This window comes from Brassica rapa, chromosome A04 (genome assembly GCF_000309985.2).
Source record: "Brassica rapa cultivar Chiifu-401-42 chromosome A04, CAAS_Brap_v3.01, whole genome shotgun sequence".
Lineage (NCBI taxonomy): Eukaryota > Viridiplantae > Streptophyta > Magnoliopsida > Brassicales > Brassicaceae > Brassica > Brassica rapa.
In genome coordinates this window covers 19,469,405-19,489,042 of record NC_024798.2, presented here as the reverse complement: position 1 = coordinate 19,489,042, position 19,638 = coordinate 19,469,405, and the positions used below count along the sequence as shown (strand labels likewise).

Genomic DNA, 19,638 nt, shown 5'->3' with positions numbered 1-19,638 from the left:
TAGGCGACAAACTATTTTAATATTTCATTAGTGGTCGTGAATCTACTGGTCATGATCCTAGCTAGATATGTGAAATCAGAGCCGAAGGCTTTTCGATGCCGTAAGCCAAAAAAAACAGTACATAACAATATTGTATTATGACAAACTAATAGTATATATAAGTAATTATTATTTTGAAAAATAAAGTTTTGATAGAAGATACAAAAATATTTCATTATCACTTTATGTTTTCTTAACAAATTAAAAAAAAAACTGAAACATACAAATTAGTCTTTTAATTACATAGCTTCTTTCAAAATTTGTAAACTAAGCAATAAAAAAATATAAAAATGACTAAAATATTAATATGGTAAAAAGTGTTATAGAAATATCTTAACTGTAATTATAAAAAATATGTGAAAATAACATTGACTGTGATTTGTTGATCTATGTAATCTAGTTAAGGAATCAAAAAAGTTTGTCTATGTATATATAAAATTAAATATATAAATGTATGCCCTATAATTTTTTGTCAAAATTATTCAACAGAAGCGAATGCTTCAAAATTCCTTCTGTAGGTACGGCTCTGTGTGAAATATGCTCTAAAAAGATTGTGCACCTACTGATCATCCTTGTAACTATTAGAAAAATAGATATGTCAAATATGCAATATATGTAACATTGTAACTATTAATGTTTTGTTTATCTATCTGATAGTTACTGAAAATTGTTTTTTTTTTTATGGTTAACATGTTTTAAAGTTTTGTGATTTTTATATTACAAAATATGTAGGAGGATATGCAAACCAGAGCAACTGAAACTGATTGCAAAGACCAAAGTAACAATTATATTTATTTTCTTTATTTTTTCAAAATTTTTGCTTATTTTTATTTTAAATTATTTATTTCAAGCATCACTCTAACTAGTTAAAATATCTGATTGTTAACTTAGAAGCTATATCCTGAAAATCAATACGCTATTTTCTATTCCAGTCTTCTTACTATCAGTATTTATGATTGGAAAAATTCCAAAAAAAATATCCAACTACATTTCGTTAATACCCAAACTTTGCTAATTTTAATCAAATATATTAATTAGTTTCAAATGAAACTTAAAAAAATTTCTTAACTTCAAAACAAAATCTTAAAAATTTCAAGTTTTATTTTAATTTTTAAAAATAAAAGTAACTAAATTTTTGGATAATATTTTAGTATTTGGAAAAATAATTCTAAATTATAAAAATAAAAGTAACTAAATTTCAGAAAACAAACTAAATTTTAAATTAAACTAAAATTCATATTATTAAAAATTTAAGTTTATCCAAATTTAGTTACTTTTATTCTTAAAAGTTAAAATAAAATTTGAAAATTTTAAGATTTGTTTTTGAATTTTAAAAATTTCTAATTAATTTTGAAACTAGTTATTAAAATAAGCATTCTTAGAATATTAAAATGAACTCATTTTGTAAGGTAAGTGTATTATTATTTTATTTTTTTTTTGACATCAAGGTAAGTGTATTAAGATGTGCAAAATAATTAGTTTGAATATTAAACCATGCAGCAGAAAAAAAGTTTGGGTATTAAAAAGGTTAAGAAAATTTAGTTGCGAAATTTTATGGAATTTTTCCTTTATGATTTGATTCAAATTAATATGCCATATTTTAATTTTTGTTTCTTTATAAAAAAAAAGACTTATGATGAGGCTTTTCTCATCGATAGTTAATCTTTATTTCTAGGCAATGCAAGTAGTCGGCCTTTTATATAAGATACACACGGGTCCTTATTGATAATAACTGTGATAACATTATACAACTAGTTTTTAGCAAAAAAAAAAAAACATTAGACAACTAGTTAGATTGGGCATAAACCTATCTGTTGGTGGAGTCAAGAATGTTTACCCTGTTTCTTTTATTAACGGGTTATGCAGCACTGTGTATTGCTAGTGTTTGGTGTGATTATATTTTACTTGTGCATCAAGAAAAGAAGAGCTGTTAAGCAGAATGACATAGGTGAGACCGTGAGAGCTTAATCTTTTCAAGCTAAAAGATCGGTTATCGATTTCCATTAGCTTTAATCAAACAAGCAACTGATGATTTTGATTAGAGCTTATTGATTGGAGTTGGAGGGTTTGGTCAAGTTTACAAAGGAGCCTTGAGGGACAAGACAAAGATAGCTGTGAAACGAGGGTCTCCAAATCTCGCCAAGGTCTAGTGGAGTTCAAGACAGAGATCGAAACACTGTCTCAGTTCAGACACATTCATTTGGTTTCTTTGATAGGGTATTTTTTTTGTCAACTTCTTTGGTAAGGTATTGCGAAGAGATTGATGAGATGATCATTGTGTATGAGTATATGCACAAGGGAACGCTTAAGGACCATTTGTATGAGTCTGATAACCCTAGATTGAGTTGGAGACAGAGGCTTGAGATGTGCTGGTGCAGCTAGAGGGCTTCATTATCTCCACACAGGCTCCACAAAAGCGGTCATACACCGCAATGTGAAGTCAGCTAACATTCTCTTGGATGAGAATTTCACAGCCAAAGTTGCGGACTTTGGATTGTCAAGACTGGTCCGGATCTTGACCAGACACATGTGAGTACCGCGGTTAAAGGAAGCTTTGGTTATCTTGATCCAGAGTATTTGACCAGACAACAACTGACTGCGAAGTCTGATGTTTACTCTTTTGGTGTCATTGATCATTCTCTTCCGAGAGAGAAAGTGAACTTGATTGAATGGGCGATGAAGTATGTGAAGAAAGGGAAGGTGGAAGAGACCATGGACCCGTTTCTTGATCAAAAGAAACTACTATAGTGTTGTTTGTACATGAGGGAGAAGGATAGACCACAATACTTATTTTTTTCAGACCCATTGTTATATGAAACTGTATACATTGGAAAGTCCTAAACCGATTATTGTACTTTCTATTGTTACATACTATTTATTTGCATAACAGTTCTTTGGTGATTTGTTTAAAATGCTTTAAACTTCACTACATTGTGGAAACCCAAGTATTTCAGTAGGTGTTTAGGGTATGTGTAGCTGCAATATTATCAATTAAGGCATGGATCGTTTGCTACCGTGCCTTTCAAATTTTGGTGAATTTAAGATAATTTATTTCATCAATCGGCGTATTAGTTGAACAGTCAGATAAAAACACTAGCTAAATTAAGAAGAAAAAAAAAATACAGAACACTAGCTATAGAACCTGTTGAAATAGGTCAACTTACAACCTGAATTATATAGAGGAGTGAAGGTAAATTATAACATGGCCATGATGAATGCATGGTCCAGTTGTAAGAGCATCATGAAAGGTAGAATTGTTGAATTGGATATCTAAATAATAATATATCAATATTTTCTGAAAAATCTTTTAGATAATTAATTTTTATTTTTCTTTGAAAAATGTGTTAATAAAAAAATGATGCTTCGTAGTTTCTAAAATTGTCTATTTTAGAATTTGCAAAACTCTATATTTGAAGTTTCAAAGTGTTTTTTTTCAAAAACAAAATTTTAAATTTAACTCAAAATTATTTGTAGTTTATGCTATGGTCCTTATATTTATCATAATTAATATAAATCTATAAAACTTTTATAAATCACTAGCACATATATTAAAATACCATAAAATATTAATTAATAAAATCTTATACTAAAAATATAAAAATAGAAATAGAAATAATTAATTAAATATTTAACTACAAGAAAAATACCACATTATTACATAAAATTATTTTCATAATGCTCCATCTTTGGTTACACAAAAAAAAATTTGGACAATATTTTAGAAGTTCTAGAGCAAATTTACTAGACTATTAGTATTATTGTAATATTCAAATTTGTGTAATAATTATGTCTTCATGTATTTTTTAAAAAATTATTAAGTTTATTTTGTAATATTCTTGTTATCTAATTCTAGTTTTAAAATATTATAAATTTGTTTGGACAATATTTTAGAAGTTCTAGAACAAATTTACTAGATTATTAGTGTTGTTGTAATATTCAAATTTGTGTAATAATTATGTTTTCATGTATCTTTTTTTTTTTAAATTATTAAGTTTATTTTGTAATATTCTTGTTATCTAATTCTAGCTTTAAAATATTTTAAATCTTATTTCAATTTTTTTATTTAATTCTATGTGTAAAATTTAAATTTATAAAAATAAATTTGAAATACTTAAGAAATACAAAAGTATTAATGATTAAAACGATAAATGAAAAAAAGATTTAAGAATTATAAATGTAATGTGTAATTAATTATAAGGACCAAATGCAAATAAAAATATAAAATTTCATTACTCAAAACTCTAAATTTGAAGTTCATTTTTGGAGCAGATAAAATGCCCACCCCTATGAGCCTGTAATTAGTATGTGTACTTTAAACCTAGAAAATATTAAATTGGTAGCAAGTTTGGAAAATTTGTACATTATTTCCTAAAAATTAATTTGTTCATTTTGACTATAGATCAATCTATGAATAATCTATAGTTTGCATTTTGAACATTAAAACTTGAATTCTTCTTTAGGGTTTTGTTTTACTTCTGTTTGTTGCTTGGTAGCAAGAACAAGAGGAAGTGATAAAAAGAGAGCCAAATCAAAACATACTTGTATTTTTTCTGTTTGTACTTCCTTTAAATGTAAAATGGTTTTACATTATTGTTTCCTGGATTCCCTTTCGAAGTCTTTAAGAATAACAAAGGATTTTCCATATTCACAAAAACGAATTACAAACACATTTGGTCCTCTTCTATCAAAGTAATATAAGACCTAAAATGTCATATACCTGAGGTTATGTTTGGCAAAAGATGACGAGGTGAGAGATGCTTCAATCATCTTCGTTGGTCTCAAAAGATGTGATGAACTTCATTTTCCCCATCAGACTACACAACAGACATTAATTTTTTTTCATCATGTACGCGTAAAGAAATCATTGACATCTAGATATCGATCTCCATGAGCAACTGCATCTTCAGGTTCTGGCATGAAGAGACTCGTTGATGACGCCTGCACAAGGAAATAACACAAGTTCAGTCCTCATCCATATCTTGAGAATATGGCCCAGGTTACACCACAACATTATGGTAAATTCAAAAGAAGACTTACCTTGGTATCAAGAACCATATCTCCGTTACTGTCAGCAATGAGGCTAGCACCATGAGCTTTTAGCCATTCAGAACACTCCTCCATACCATCATTCTCCTTTTCACCAGTACCTTCGCTTGAAGTACCAGCAAAGCCCAACACTTGGGCTAAGTATGAAACCGGGATACTAGGACGACAACTCCGTGAGATAAACGTCACTGCCTTGTAACGCATCTTCTCCACATAGAGATCTGCAAACAAAACATAAAAATTATACATCTACCCAACTGTTCAAACATATCAAAATAGTTCTCATAAGTGGTATCTCCCCTTACCCATGAGGCAACTGTTCATGTTTGGCGCAGTCTTGTAGAGTCTGAAGAACATAACATAGTTTCCCGATGTAACGGCTGAACGAACTGAGAGAGCATGTCTAACTGCTTCATCACTCTTAGCTTCTTTGGATAACCTACAAAACATATTCAGATATCACATAACATGCATACAAAACCCAATTCAAAGGAAGTAATCTCTTCACATTGATAGATAGAGATGTAAAAAAGTATAACTATCCAGTTTATCAAAGTTTCTTGGTGAAGTGTCTATGCTTTAAACATAGCCTAGAAAAGGAAATGTAAAAGCACTGACCTGGACATAGATGATAGCAGTTCTCGATTGTTGTTCGAGTGTAAGGTAATATAGAGTAGACTGTACGCAGCAAATTCCAGAGTGCATCCTTCTATACCTTCCGCATAAAGGATTTTCAGCTGTGACAGGCACTGTAACAACAACAACAAAAAACAATTCAGCAAGACTACAAATACCCTGAGATTTATGTTAAGTCTCCTCAGGAATATACAATAGATGTATCCTACAAGATCTTGATTCTATTAGATTAGGAGAAAAGATAAAATCTAGACAATCTGAATGGTTACTATTCTGCAATATGGACAATCTTGGCTAGCGTACAAACCTGATTATACTCAGTCAAATCCCCAGCTTCCAAAGCAAATCTAGCATGCGTTTCATACACCTGCAATAGAACATTGACCATGGAAACATCATAAACATTCTCAATGCTCAGCATCGTTTGAAACTCAATAGTATACCTTCGCTGTTAGATGATTGTGTATCCGCTGTACTGTGAGGTCCTGGCGAATTGACTTTAGCTGATCACATTTATAAAGATAATTCTTTGGAGAATCCTGAACCATTGACAGAGCTTTCACCAGTACATCCTCTGGTCTTACCTGCAAAGCACAAATGAGTCAGTTAAAAAATATCAGTAAGTGCGTCAAAAAGATTACTAGGTATATAGTGATACTTACGGTGGTAGGATCCGGTGCAGAAGTCAGACGGAGATAACGTTTCTCAATTTCCTGGCAAGTTCCTTTAACGGTTAGTGCATCCCAGTCCATGTCTTCCACAGCTCTGCTGCCACTTTTATCAAAAACTTCGCCAAGTCTCATCGCAGTTCCCCTTCTAACATTTGAAATTTTAGGTGTAGGAATATCATTCCCTCGGCTGTGCCCTTGAACTTTCTCAAAACGCTTGGAACGGCTATCACGCCGCTTCTTTTCATCGGCAGAACTGGCAAGTGACATAGCGCTGGAATAATAAGGTGTCAGTTCCTTCTCACTATCACTAGATTCCTCATCGTCAATGGCACCACCAGTAAAACGCTGTCGCTTCACAGGCCGCTGGAAACTCTTTTTCGCAGAATTTTGCGCAAAGTAAGTGGGCTTGGAGCCAGTGACAGCGTCCACCTTTTGAAAAGTCTCAGAGCTCTGCAAATATTTTTTTTATCAGAACCATTCAGAGAATGCCTAGCAAATAACAAGGAGATAATGTTTACCTTTTTGTTATTTACATTTGGGTGATTCCAACCTCCAAACTTAACACCACTGGTGAAAGTTGAAGCTGGCTTCACAAATGGTTTGGATTCCACTAACGGCTCCCATCTGCTTTTGGGGCGTCTTGTTGGGCTCTTATTTTGTAACGAAGATAGAGGAGTGGAGCTCGACCTGCAGTGCAAGGTAAGACTTAGTAGCAAATCATAGGAAGTAAATGTTCCAAACATATAATAACTTCAGGGCCATACTCAGTGTTAGTCACATCTGTGTTCAGGACAGTTGAGAGAGGCTCAATATCCCAGTCCCGGGTATTAATAGTACCATCGTTTGTAGCTTCGGTTATGATCTAGAAATACAAAGAAAGTATCAGCATCCAAAGCAACCCAAAATGGTATTCTAATAACTGCATATTGATTTCTTCTTGTTTATGGAAACAACTTAACCATACTACACATCTACTCAGAAGATAAAGGCGAAGTTCAAGCAAATATGGCAGCAGTAGCATTAAGATGTGCACAATGGGTGACAAGACATCATGCTAAAATAATGTAATATGTGTGCATCCACAATTCCTACTACCATTTACCTTCTTCAGGGCAGCCTGGCAAGACGCCTTTTCTTTATCATCTTTGCAGCGTGCAAAAGCCCTCTCCACAAACCCACAAAGCGCTTTTGGGAAGGTTCCAGGCTACAAGCAAACATGATTGTTTGTTTCCAATGTTAATTATAAAAGAGAAAATTTACTCAATACACCAATTAATGTCTACGTCACCTGCTACGTAATCAAAGTTCAAGAATTGAGAAAGGAGCCTTACCTCAGGCATAGCAGCGGTATGACCTTTCGGATTTGACATTGAAACACTAAGATACGCAGGTGTTTGGGTTGCACCGGCTGGTGATCTACCTTTATCCATTTTGGTATAACCTGATGGCAAGTTTGAAGCAATTCTAGGGTTAGTTGGAATCTGTATTTTGCTTACCCTTTGAGTATCCACTGACGGTGTAGTCTGAGTAGGCTGGCGATAGCCTAACGGTGCCTGATTAATGGAAGCCTGGGAGTTCAGTTCTTGAGGATATGTAGCTCTCTGATGACCCTGAATAGGGGTCTCATATAAGGGTTTTGTCTCCATAGGACTCTGGTAATGATTTTGTGGAGGAACAGGATAATGAGCTTGCTGACTTGGTGTTTGATGCATCCAGTAAGCATTATTAGAGGCACTAACCGCTGCAGCCGGCTGAGAGCATAAAAATGACTTCTTAGTATTCAAATAAAAAAGACTCTAGTGAAAGAAAGCAATCCGTGACCATGTCTAAAACAATATGCACATAAAAGTTCTAATAAAATACTCAAACTAAGCTTAAGAACACAAATTTGTTATACTCCCTTTTGAAAGTAAATCTGAACCTGCTGAGATGGTGGCTGAGTTGAGTCAGTTTCCTGCCTCCAAGTTTGGGCATAAGACGGAGCAGGCTGACCATTTGAAGCAGGCATTTCACTAGCAACACCACCAGCAACTGGAAAGCTCTGACTAAATGCACTAGTGGGAGGCAACTTTTCCGTGCCCGGGGCACATGGGACTTCTGCTTGACTGTAATAGCCTGGCCACTGTTGGTAGCTCTGTTGATAATGTACAGGTGTTGCGGTTGCAGCAGTGGCGCTATGAATGTTAGCAGCGTCAGGAGTATAGTTTTGATAAGGATAGTTTCCCTGGTTTGATGATGTAGGAGTCTGATTGACGTAACCTCCAGCTGTTTGGCTGTTATAAGTTGTACTCTGGTAACCTCCGGTAGTAGTCTGATAATCAGCAGGATTGTAGTAAGTTCCTGAATAACTTGCAGTCCCAGCATAAGATCCTGGATTCTGAAATGAGGAATAAGGAGCACCTGTGTTTTGATACGCCCCAACAGGCTGAGTGTATGGCTGGCTAGGTTGCTGCTGCTGATAGCCGCCACTGTAGTAATTTGTATACCCCGTGTTTGAGTAGTTTTGCGGGTCGGAAGGGGTCTGGTAAGGCGTATATCCACTGTAATCTTGAGCGACGTTTACAGTCCCAGACGTCGATGAGGATGTCTCGTGCACGTTCCCTGTGGCAGGCACTGGAGGCTGTGGATGGTAATAGTTAGAATTTGAATAGATCCCATTCTGCTGCACAGCCTGATTATCTACGCTATAATTTGTCCATGAGGCAGCCTCAGACCCAGTTGAGTATTGATATGGAGATGTCTGCACTTGGCTTCCTTCAACACCATATCGTTTCTGCTGAAAACAAAAACAAGCATTAATAGCGGCAAGACTAAATATTTATCCTCCATATGGCAGTTAGAGCATGATTAACCCCGGTCTCTTATTTGGGGTTCTTAACTCATGATTTAATACTTTTTGGCTAAGACACATCTCTTATATCTCTTATTTAAGAGACAGTTCTTAGCTTTTCTTAGTTAGCCGATAGACCGGGGTTAATCATGGCCTAAGTGAAAAGAAACATAGACAAGCAACAAAGAGAAAGGTCATCTTAGACTCCAGACTATATCTAAAACTGGAGATGTTAAAAGCCTCAAAAATCTGATAATAAAGTCAGATTCTTCTTGTGCATAAACATACTAATAGGGCCAAAGACTGCCCTAACCGTTACAATGGAGAACTAACAAACGCAAACTAATGTAACATTAGTAGCCTAATGCAGGTAAAGGAATGATCTTTAATTGAAAAAGGTAAAGCTTTTTAATACCTCAATGGGGTTAGGATCAAGTGGAGCCACGGTCTGAGTGTTCCCTCCTTGATTCATTACACAACCCTCCTGCATCATATCCCCATTCAATCAAACTCACAATACATGCATACAAAAAAAAAACTAATTTATGAACGATTTGTACCAGTGAAGAATCGATTTGTGTCTTCTTCGTTCGCTTGGGGAAGAATCGAGTATATGTAGAGCGGGTGATTTGAGATTTAAACGAAAACAAGATAACGAATTGAACCGGAAAAAAAAAAAGAACAAAACGAAAAGAGCAAGAGCACACAACAAAGAGAGAGATAGAGGGAGATTTGGAATCTATGGAGATTACAGAACACGGAGAGAGATAATCGAGGGATCTTGCCGAAAAGAAAATTAATATATGTTTCTGCTGGAGAGACGATGGTTTTAATCAATTTTTAACGATAGATTAGCGCTATCGGGTCGGGTCGGGTCGGGTCTGCTCTTTTTGTTAATGCCTCAAATTTGGAAGTGTGTCTTTTTAAAAATGGAAAAAATAATTATTAGTCAAAAAATATGATTTTGCCATTTTTTTATTAAAAAAAAACAATGAATATAGACGATATTGATGTACAGTATACAGTTAATTTATATATTTTATATAAGATTTTCTAGTAAATGTTAGGTTAAATATCACTGATGAAGTTTAGACAAATCACTTAAGGGTATATGATGAATCTTGTAGTAACACACATCTAATTAAGTCTAGATAAATTATATTAATGTGCATGTAGTAGTTCATTTTAGGTCTAACGAACTGATTATAGAGGTGTTTAGATCTCCTATAAGCTTTATGAAAGACTGACCAGTAACATGATAAATGGATATAAAAAAAAATTGTTTTGTAGGAGATTTTAGCCGATAGATTCTCGGCTCTATGTTTAGAAAGACCCAAACCCTTTGTAAAGATTTATTTAATCTATATCTTTAAATGAGAAAAACGGCTCAAACTCATAATGAAAAAGTGTTCTAATCAAAACTTACATTTTACGACTTTTTGATGAGAGGATTCACCAACCTCGAATCCACCCTTCAACTCGTAGAGCTAGAGAGTCTTGTAGATGATTGAGATCCATGGTCGTCTTCTACTTAACTAACCTTCGACGATCTTAAAGCCGTCTAATAGCACGTGCATGTGGAACAGTCGAATAGGGTTTGAATATAAAAATAAAATTTTTAAAGAAATTTTCAACAATATATACATAAATAAATTATAGTCTAAAAATTTAAAATTTAAATACAGTACAGACTAATTTAGAGTTTATAATTTATAAAAAAATGTTAAACATATATAAGTAGAACTATTAATTTCTAAAGCTATTTTATTATGCTTTAAATATATCGTTAATATTTTTGAACAGGATCCAAAAAATAATTGAGACGGCCCTGAACAAACGCATGATGGCATTACATATACAGACAATCGAGATCTACGAATACGATCTGAAGATTTTTTTAGAAGACTAGTTTGAACCTTAAACCATAATCTTCTCTTTGATTTGGAACTAGCTTTTGTTAATACAAAATGGCATAAATTATTCTTCATATCATGGCTCAAATTATGAGCACAATATAATTAACTTATGCGTTTAACTATTAGCCTAGACATCGGTGGTACTCCTGAAGTTTTAAAAGTAATATGTACATGATCGTATGATAATACAACCAATCTTTTCACCAAATTATTATCCACCAAGAGATTTAAGAGGTACATCATGATCACTTAAAAGGAGAATTTGCATAGTTATACTCTTTTGTTTTTTTTATTGAATTTTTACTAGTTTTTTAATAAATAATTTAAACAGATTAACATTTTAATAAAAGACAATTGCTTTCAAAGAAGAGTATTATAAAACCAGAAACATTCAACAAAACAAATTCACATAAAATGCATATAAGTAGATAAATATCATTTGTTTACAGAAATAATATTTTTTTGTTTTTTTTCTTTCTCATCTCTTTCTTTTTATTTTCAATATTTTTTGTGGATATAAAAATTTGTTATTATTTATATTTATATTTATATTTATTTCTATTATAATTATATTTATATTTGTTTCTATTATAATTATATTTATTATTATAACGATATCTTAAGCTGGTTATGGACTCCTATTAAAAGCAATTATTGTTGACAGTCCTTCGTGAGTCGTGAAACATGTGTTGGTTGCAAACTTGCAATTCACGAGCAGAGTCCATAAATACACACATGTCACCAACGATACGATTCATCGCCTTTATTCTCAAATCAGATCTCAAGACTTTACCGGTTATCTCTCTCTCCCTCATTCTTTTTGTTCTTCTTACATCCTCTTTCTCTCTCTCTCTCTTTTTTCCATTTTTGATTGCCCACGTATGATTGTAAGAAGATTTGTTTTGTTTTGTTTCTGCAAACTAATCTACATATAGTACACTTTTACTTTTCTAAACTCTTTTTGAGCAAAACTTTTCTAAACTTTTACAAAAAAATGGACCTTTCTTGCTAACCATTAACACTCTAATTTCATCATTATCATGGTATATGTGATTATCTTGGACCATTTTGGTGTTCTTGCTATGTATTAAAATAGGCAATAATGTTATCATGATATTAGTGTACTGGCATGCCAATAAAGCTTGGCACATTTCATTGGATTTGGATATATATTGTGAGGCTGATGTTTGAGACTTATTTGTTATCACCGTTTTTCTTTTCATCATTTATGATTTCTTTAGTTTATATTTAAATTGGTAGCAATTATATTATTTTAAGATGAATTTTGACTTTTATAATCAATTGAATATCTTATAAGATGTACCAGAAGCTGGCACTTCGCGGTGGTGAAGGGGGGCGTGAATGGGACGACGATGTATACGAGGGTGTAAAGAAAGTGTATGTTGGGCAAGATTTCTCACGTATCACTTACATCAAATTCGAGTACGTGAAGGAAGACGGTGAAGTGGTAACACGTGAATATGGGACAATAACTCAAGACCCTAGAGAGGTTTTCTACTGCATTTACTCTTCATTCTTCACATTCTTAGTTTTCTACATCAATAGTCTTAAAGAAATACCATATAATAGCACTAAAATATATTTCTATTCTAAAACATATTACATAAAGAGAAAAATTCTCAAATAGTATCAATTAAAGTTAATGTGCATCTGGAGTTATAACATGAAAGTAACAATAGTATAAACGCATTTTCATTTTCACGTGCAGTTTATAATTGAGTATCCGGGTGAACATATCACAGCAGTGGAGGGAAGCTACAACAAAGTGGCTCTTATAGCCACGGAGGTGATCACGTCTCTCGTCTTCAAGACCTCAAAGGGTAGAACGTCTCCAACGTTTGGTCCAAACTTGTTCGGAGTTGTCAATGGTACAAAGTTCAAGTTTGAGGACGAGGGAAAGAAGATCGTAGGTTTCCATGGACGGTCGGATAATGCTATTGACGCTCTTGGAGTTTACCTTGTCCTAGACTCTCTGACCACGCCTTTCCCACTTTACAAGCTGGATGCTCAAGGTGGTACAGAGGGACGTGTTTGGGACGATGGCTCTTTCGATGGCGTTAGGACAGTGCGTGTTTGTCAAGATGATCATCGTATCACTTACTTAGAGTTCGAGTATGACAAAGGTGGGAAGTCAGAGAAACTTCACCATGGGGTGAAAGGAGGAACATCATCTGAGGTAATTTCTATTAGTTCTTATACACGACTGGTTCAATAATCTCAAAAAAAGCTATATATATATATATTTATATGTGAAAATGTAAAACCACAAATATTAAGTACCAAATAGTTGGTGATCTAGTGATTCTGAAAATTTATCATACAGTTTCTCAATATTAAAATAAATAAAAATAATTACAAAAGGAAGAAAAAGAGTAGAGATTATAGTCTTTTGATATAAAAAAAAACTCATATGCCATGTTTCACTTAGTTAATGTGTTAATTCTTAATTCTGTAAAAAAATTAAATATGATTGTATGCTCACATATAACTATTTTCATTTTTTAATAAACCCACATTGCTAATAAATGTTGATGTCTTTAGTTTCTATTTGCCTCAGACCAATTTGAGAGATATAATTACTCCTTAAATATTTTTACTTTCTTAAGTTTTGATTCTTTTTTCAGCTTTTGCTTGATTACCCGAATGAATACATCAAGTCGGTGGAAGTAACCTATGATAAGCCAAAACTTTTCCAAAATACTGTCATCACGTCATTTACCTTCGAAACATCAAGTGAGAGAACATCATTCATTGGGTATAAAGTGGGTAAGAAGTTTGTTCTTGAGCAAAAGGATCTTCGACTTGTCGGATTCCATGGAAAAGAAGGTGACGCCATTGATGCTCTAGGAGCATATTTTGCACCTATTCAAGCTCCTACTCCTTTGATTCCAACCAAGAAACTACCGTTGGTAGGCGGCAACGGAGGAGTTAAATGGGATGATGGTGCTTTCAACGGTGTAAGGAAGATATCTATAGGACAATGTTACGACGTTGTATCCTATGTTAAGTTTGATTACATTAAGGGAACAGAGTTGGTATCTGGAGATGAACATGGGCAGACATTACCCGAAGCTTCAGAGGTCAATTTTGAAAACAACAAGATTTTTCTTGTTTAAATTATACTTCGCTAAATTATATTTACATTTAATCTTTCTTATTCTTGAGTTTGTTCAGTTAGTTCTTGAGGATGATGAATATCTCTTGAGCTTGGGAGGCTACTATGATAAGAGTCGAGGAGCCATTCGTTATATAGATATAGTCAACACAAACAAAAGGGATTCACCTGATTATGAATTGAATTACGGTGAGAAGTTCACTCTCGGGGAAAGTGGCCACAAGATCGTCGGGTTTTATGGACAAGCTAGTGATGTTCTCCACAGTATTGGAGTCTATGTCGTGCCCATCACCTCAGTCGAGTGAAAAGGCCTTCTATTATCTTAATAAAACAAAACCAGCCAGTTATATTGATTGAATAAAATTGTTAATAAGGCCGGTGTGTGTTTTCTTTATTTCGCTACTTTCATTGTTGTTTTATTCCTACAAGTTCCTTTCTGTTCTGCTAGATGAATGAAGAGTAAACTTGAGTGTGCAAGTGATTGTTCAATTATAAATAAAAATAAAAGTTGGGAATTTAAATCTTCCGAAGATTCAAAAACTAGACTAACTAATAATTATCTGTGTTATCTCATCTGTACAGGGAATATAAAAATAGGATATTGTTTGGGGACGTATTGCAACTCCGTTGGTCCTCCCTCCCACATGTGGTTTATTCTTTGTAATATGTATTATAAGATTTATTTTTTCTTTATTTAATCCTTACGAGTTACAAAGATATTACAACCGAAAAAGGTATTATTTAATATTACAATTTACAACCCATTTTCTCTGGGAAAAGCAATCACTCAAAAAATATTGTATTAGAGCATCTCCAATGTATATTTCTATATTTTCCTCTAAAATAGAAATCTCTATTATAGAGGTGGATTTGCTCCAATGTATGCCTCTATAATAGAATTCCTCTATTTTAGAGGAAAATATAGAGGAATCCTATTTTTTACCTTTATATTTAGAGATGAAAATAACAAATCTCTATATTTTTTTCTGTAAATAGAGGAACTCTATTATAGAAGCATACATTGGAGCAAATCCACCTTTATAATAGAGTTTCTCTATTTTAGAGAAAAATATAGAGATAAAAATAGAGGTGAGTTGGAGATGGTCTTAGTTGAACAAGGAGCGAGAAATCATTATTTAATAGTGTGGTCAATATCAGAATTTTGTGGCCACATTTTCAAACCATATTGATTCTGCACTAAAGTAAACTGACACATCCGATCCGATCTATCAATAAGATCCACAGAGCTAACTATTTTTGGCTCTTTTTATGAAGACAACGTTGTATTTGTTTTTCAAATCGAGAAAGGATATCAGAAGTGATAATGCAACACTATTATTTGATAGGATCACCCACTATTATGTTTAGTATGCATGTCTATAACATTAGATGTTTGCATTTACAAGATCTAAGCGATACAGCATGATCATTCGAGAAGAGAAATTGTGTGGTTATACTCTTTTTGTAAGGACTATAATTTTTCATTTGGATTTTTTTTAGAAAACTTTTTAACAGATCAATAAAGATGTTTGAAAAAAAGCAAAAGACAATAACACGGGTTTTCAAAAAGTATTATGAAAATCTAAAACACACAACAACGAAAGTCACACAATTACAAAGATTTTTTTTTATCTTAACCCTTTCTTCTTAAAAAAAGTTCTTGTCTCTTTCTTTTCATTTTTAATATTTTTGTGGATATAAACTTTTTGTTCTTATTTATATTTATACAATACATTATATTTATTATTGTAGCAATATATATATTGAGCTGGTTATGGAGTATGGACTCATCAAAAGCAATTATCGCAATTGTGACAGTCCTTCGTAGTCGTGAACCATGTGGTGGTTGCAACTAGAAGAGTCAACAAATACAACACATTTGAACATACATAAGGTTCAGGTTCATTGCCTTTCATTCTCAATGAGATCTCAAGAATTTACACATATTTCAATATATATTGTGCTTGTAACTTGTTATGGACTCCTATCAAAAACAATTATTGCAATTGTTGACAGTCCTTGATGAGTCGTGAAACATGTGTTGATTTCAATTTTCAACTCAAGCGTCAATAAATACACATATGTCATCTACCATAAGGTTCATCGCCTTCATTCTCAATCAGATCTCAAGACTTTCCTGGTTATCTCTCTCTCTCTCAGTCTCTTCTTTTCCATTTTGGTAGCCGGGATAATGCATCAATGATTATCCCTTATCTATTTCATTTCAGATTATAATAATTAGTTACTATAATCATACATGTGTAGAACGTTTGCAAGACATGAATATCACTGAATATCTTAAGAGATCGTTTTAGAGAAAAAGATAAGAGAAGAGAGAGGAATGTTTTGTGCAGGATATCTCAACAAACAGTGAGAAGTGTGTGATTACGTTTTAAGTCAGCTATATATTGGGGGCTTTTGTTCGATATTATACTTTAAGTTCACCGTTTCTTAAGATTATAAATCGCACTATGTATATAAATATTAACCATCGATTGATTATCTATATGTGATTGTCGGACCATTTTGGTGTTCTTGCTAGAATATGCTACTACTATGTTATCATTTTATTACTGTACTGCCAATAAAGCTTTGCATACTTGATCACCGTTTTTCTTCGTAGTTATTATTTGTTTAGTATTTAAATTGGTAACAGTATGTCTTTTTAAAATCGATTTAATATTTTCTAAAACATCAAATTAATATAAATATATATAAAATAATATAATTCTTTATTTTCATTTATTACAGGATTTGAAGATTCGAAATGGGGAAGATGTGCGGTGGTGAAGGTGGGCGTGAATGGGACGACGATGTATATGAGGGTATAAGAAAAGTGTATGTTGGGCAAGATCTCTCACGTATCACTTACGTCAAATTCGAGTACGTGAAGGAAGACGGGGAAGTGGTAACACGTGAATATGGGACCATAACTCAAGACCCTAAAGAGGTTCTCTACTGCATTTACCCTTCACTTTTCACATTTTTAGTTTTCTGAACCAAAAGTTTCATGTCGCGTTTTCCCCGTCTACAAGTAACACATGTGCATTGGGAATTATTATTTGAGGAAGTAATAATATTATATATACTGTATTAAGTTACATATTGTCAATCGAAAATCAACTGGGGTTAACTAAACCGGTTCATTTCTCTTAATTATTTCATCCATTTCATTTTAGTTATAGTTGTAAAATAAAAAATTTGTGTTTAAATAAGTGCTATTTTAAAATTTTAATAGAAAATTTATGAACTTTATATGCTATATGATTTTTTATATTTTCTCATCTATTTTTATATTGATGGAAATGTGGTTAAATGCATAAATAATGATATTTTTATTTTAAAATATACAAATTAATTATTTTCTTAATCTATTTTCATAAATCTAAAATGACTATTAAAATGAAATGGAGAAACTAATTAATATTTTTTTTTCTAATTTCTCATGTCGGAATATATATATATATAATATGCCCTTCGAAATGATAACTTTTTGATAATTAATCTCAAAATCTTTGTACAAAGAAAAATAAACTAATTTTGTGCTGAATCGATTATAGATTGGGTGTGGATCGAACTCTAATACTATATTAAATTAGATTGATTTCTAACCTTATTCCAGTTGATGATAATTAGATAGGTATGAGAATAAACCACACTACACTACAAACTCCTGTCAATTATATTTTCTTTGTTTGTGTAATTTAATTGCTTGATTGAATAAATGAAATTTTCAAGTGCAGTTTATAATTGAATATCCGGATGAACACATCACAGCGGTGGAGGGAAGCTACAACAAAGTGGCTCTGATAGCCACGGAGGTGATCACCTCCCTTGTCTTCAGGACCTCAAAGGGTAGAACGTCTCCAACGTTTGGTCCAAACTTGTTCGGAGTTGTTAATGGTACAAAGTTCAAGTTTGAGGACGAGGGAAAGAAGATCGTAGGTTTTCATGGACGGTCGGATAATGCTATTGACGCTCTTGGAGTTTACCTTGTACTAGACTCTCTGACCACGCCTTTCCCTCTTTACAAGCTGGATGCTCAAGGTGGTACAGAGGGACGTGTTTGGGACGATGGCTCTTTCGATGGCGTTAGGACACTGCGCATTTGTCAAGATGATCATCGTATCACTTACTTAGAGTTCGAGTACGACAAAGGCGGGAAGTCAGAGAAACTTTACCATGGGGTGAAAGGAGGAACACCATCTGAGGTAATTTATATTAGTTCTTATACACGACTGGTTCAATAATTTCAAAAAAGTTATAGGTACTGGTGTTTGATGTAAACTCTATATTTATATGTGAAAATGTAAAACAACTAGTGGTTAAGCATAAGTAGTAAGTTTCCGTGGTGCTTCTACAGTTCGATTTTTGTTGGAAATGGTGTTTTACATCATGTCCTTAGGAATTAGTAACGGCTGGTACCTAGCTTAGAGGAAGATTAGAGATTGTTCCGAACTCTCCTGGTTAATAGAAAATGTAAAACAACAGAAATTAAGTACTAAATAGTTGGTGATTTAGTGAATCTGAAAGTTTCTTTGTTGCTAGCTAGTTGTCTCGACCTATTTGAGAGTGATGATTTACACCTTAAATATTTATTTTCTTGAGCTTTGATTCTTGTTTCAGCTTGTGGTTGATTACCCGAATGAAAACATCAAGTTGGTGGAAGTAACCTATGATAAGCCAAACCTTTTTCAAAATACCGTCATCACGTCACTTACCTTCCAAACATCAAGTGGGAGAACATCATTCTTTGGGTATAAAGTGGGTAAGAAGTTTGTTCTTGAGCAAAAGGATCTTCGACTTGTCGGATTCCATGGAAAAGAAGGTGACGCCATTGATGCTCTAGGAGCATATTTTGCACCTGTTCAAGCTCCTACTCCTTTGATTCCAACCAAGAAACTACCGTTGGTAGGCGGCAACGGAGGAGTTAAATGGGATGATGGTGTGTTCGACGGTGTAAGGAAGATATATATAGGACAAATTTACGACGTTGTATCTTATGTCAAGTTTGATTACATTAAGGGAAAAGAGTTCACTACAAGAAAACAGTCCATTAAGGACGGAAATTAATGACATCAAGACACCGTCGTAAATTAGTGACATCTTAATGACACACGAACGACTAAGATATAGAAACGTCGTTAATACGCCGGTAATTAACGACACACACAAACGTCGATTTTTAATGACATCTTAACTACACTATAATGTCGGCAATAAACCTTATGTCGCTAAACCATCACTAAAGCATGGTTACAATATACGTCATCACACCGTCGTTATTTAACGACATATTAAAGACATTACGATGATGTCGTTAACTGTTCGTCGTTAATTTCAGTCCAAACGCACACAACACAC

The 19,638-nt window shown here is 33.3% G+C and overlaps 4 protein-coding genes across 11 annotated transcripts; 3 read left to right on the top strand and 1 right to left on the bottom strand.

Moving 5' to 3' along the window:
- Positions 1-1,281: 1,281 nt before the first annotated feature.
- Positions 1,282-14,797, top strand: LOC117125679 (jacalin-related lectin 22). Of its 5 annotated transcripts, none has more exons than XM_033289706.1 (6): positions 1,282-1,293; positions 1,978-1,987; positions 12,457-12,648; positions 12,868-13,335; positions 13,784-14,239; positions 14,334-14,797. In XM_033289706.1, exons 3-6 carry the CDS (start codon positions 12,457-12,459, stop codon positions 14,577-14,579), a joined length of 1,362 nt encoding a protein of 453 aa, XP_033145597.1. In that variant the 5' UTR covers positions 1,282-1,293; positions 1,978-1,987; the 3' UTR covers positions 14,580-14,797. The 5 variants fall into 5 exon arrangements, with proteins under 5 accessions (XP_033145597.1, XP_033145593.1, XP_033145592.1 ...); XM_033289704.1 differs by lacking the exons at positions 1,282-1,293; positions 1,978-1,987 and adding exons at positions 11,903-11,934; positions 12,385-12,391 and having other exon boundaries at positions 12,439-12,648; XM_033289702.1 differs by lacking the exons at positions 1,282-1,293; positions 1,978-1,987 and adding an exon at positions 11,752-11,934 and having other exon boundaries at positions 12,429-12,648.
- On the top strand, positions 1,900-4,661 carry LOC103866008 (probable receptor-like protein kinase At2g39360). The gene is given in 4 exon segments (XM_033289417.1): positions 1,900-1,995; positions 2,164-2,402; positions 2,404-2,534; positions 2,537-4,661. Coding segments are annotated over 4 exon segments (717 nt in total). The 3' UTR covers positions 2,788-4,661.
- Positions 4,576-10,033, bottom strand: LOC103865711 (SAC3 family protein A). 2 transcript variants are annotated; one of them, XM_018658549.2, is made up of 14 exons: positions 9,783-10,033; positions 9,638-9,706; positions 8,314-9,168; positions 7,724-8,143; positions 7,495-7,596; positions 7,157-7,254; positions 6,911-7,079; positions 6,384-6,842; positions 6,165-6,305; positions 6,029-6,088; positions 5,704-5,834; positions 5,391-5,524; positions 5,077-5,306; positions 4,576-4,977 (listed from the first exon to the last, which is right to left on the bottom strand). In XM_018658549.2, exons 2-14 carry the CDS (start codon positions 9,692-9,694, stop codon positions 4,882-4,884), a joined length of 2,952 nt encoding a protein of 983 aa, XP_018514065.1. In that variant the 5' UTR covers positions 9,695-9,706; positions 9,783-10,033; the 3' UTR covers positions 4,576-4,881. The 2 variants fall into 2 exon arrangements, with proteins under 2 accessions (XP_018514065.1, XP_009141798.1); XM_009143550.3 differs by having other exon boundaries at positions 8,314-9,165; positions 9,783-10,032.
- Positions 11,855-19,356, top strand: LOC103865710 (jacalin-related lectin 22). 3 transcript variants are annotated; one of them, XM_033289707.1, is made up of 5 exons: positions 15,040-16,168; positions 16,291-16,414; positions 17,026-17,224; positions 18,018-18,485; positions 18,901-19,356. In XM_033289707.1, exons 3-5 carry the CDS (start codon positions 17,042-17,044, stop codon positions 19,345-19,347), a joined length of 1,098 nt encoding a protein of 365 aa, XP_033145598.1. In that variant the 5' UTR covers positions 15,040-16,168; positions 16,291-16,414; positions 17,026-17,041; the 3' UTR covers positions 19,348-19,356. The 3 variants fall into 3 exon arrangements, with proteins under 3 accessions (XP_033145600.1, XP_033145598.1, XP_033145599.1); XM_033289709.1 differs by lacking the exons at positions 15,040-16,168; positions 16,291-16,414 and adding an exon at positions 11,855-11,933; XM_033289708.1 differs by lacking the exons at positions 15,040-16,168; positions 16,291-16,414 and adding an exon at positions 16,415-16,651.
- The last annotated feature ends 282 nt before the right edge of the window (positions 19,357-19,638 follow it).

Bases quoted from the DNA above. Each gene is read 5' to 3' on its own strand.
- LOC103865711 (XM_018658549.2), bottom strand. From the start codon at position 9,694: ATGAATCAAGGAGGGAACACTCAGACCGTGGCTCCACTTGATCCTAAC. The intron at 9,169-9,637 runs GTATTAAAAAGC...TTTTGTTTTCAG, and splicing joins TTGATCCTAACCCCATTGAG to CAGAAACGATATGGTGTTGA. The intron at 5,835-6,028 runs GTTTGTACGCTA...TTGTTGTTACAG, and splicing joins ATTTGACTGAGTATAATCAG to TGCCTGTCACAGCTGAAAAT.
- LOC117125679 (XM_033289701.1), top strand. From the start codon at position 11,823: ATGTGTTGGTTGCAAACTTGCAATTCACGAGCAGAGTCCATAAATACA. The intron at 12,649-12,867 runs GTTTTCTACTGC...TTTCACGTGCAG, and splicing joins TAACTCAAGACCCTAGAGAG to TTTATAATTGAGTATCCGGG. The intron at 14,240-14,333 runs GTCAATTTTGAA...GAGTTTGTTCAG, and splicing joins CATTACCCGAAGCTTCAGAG to TTAGTTCTTGAGGATGATGA.
- LOC103865710 (XM_033289709.1), top strand. From the start codon at position 17,042: ATGGGGAAGATGTGCGGTGGTGAAGGTGGGCGTGAATGGGACGACGAT. The intron at 17,225-18,017 runs GTTCTCTACTGC...TTTCAAGTGCAG, and splicing joins TAACTCAAGACCCTAAAGAG to TTTATAATTGAATATCCGGA. The intron at 18,486-18,900 runs GTAATTTATATT...TTCTTGTTTCAG, and splicing joins AAGGAGGAACACCATCTGAG to CTTGTGGTTGATTACCCGAA.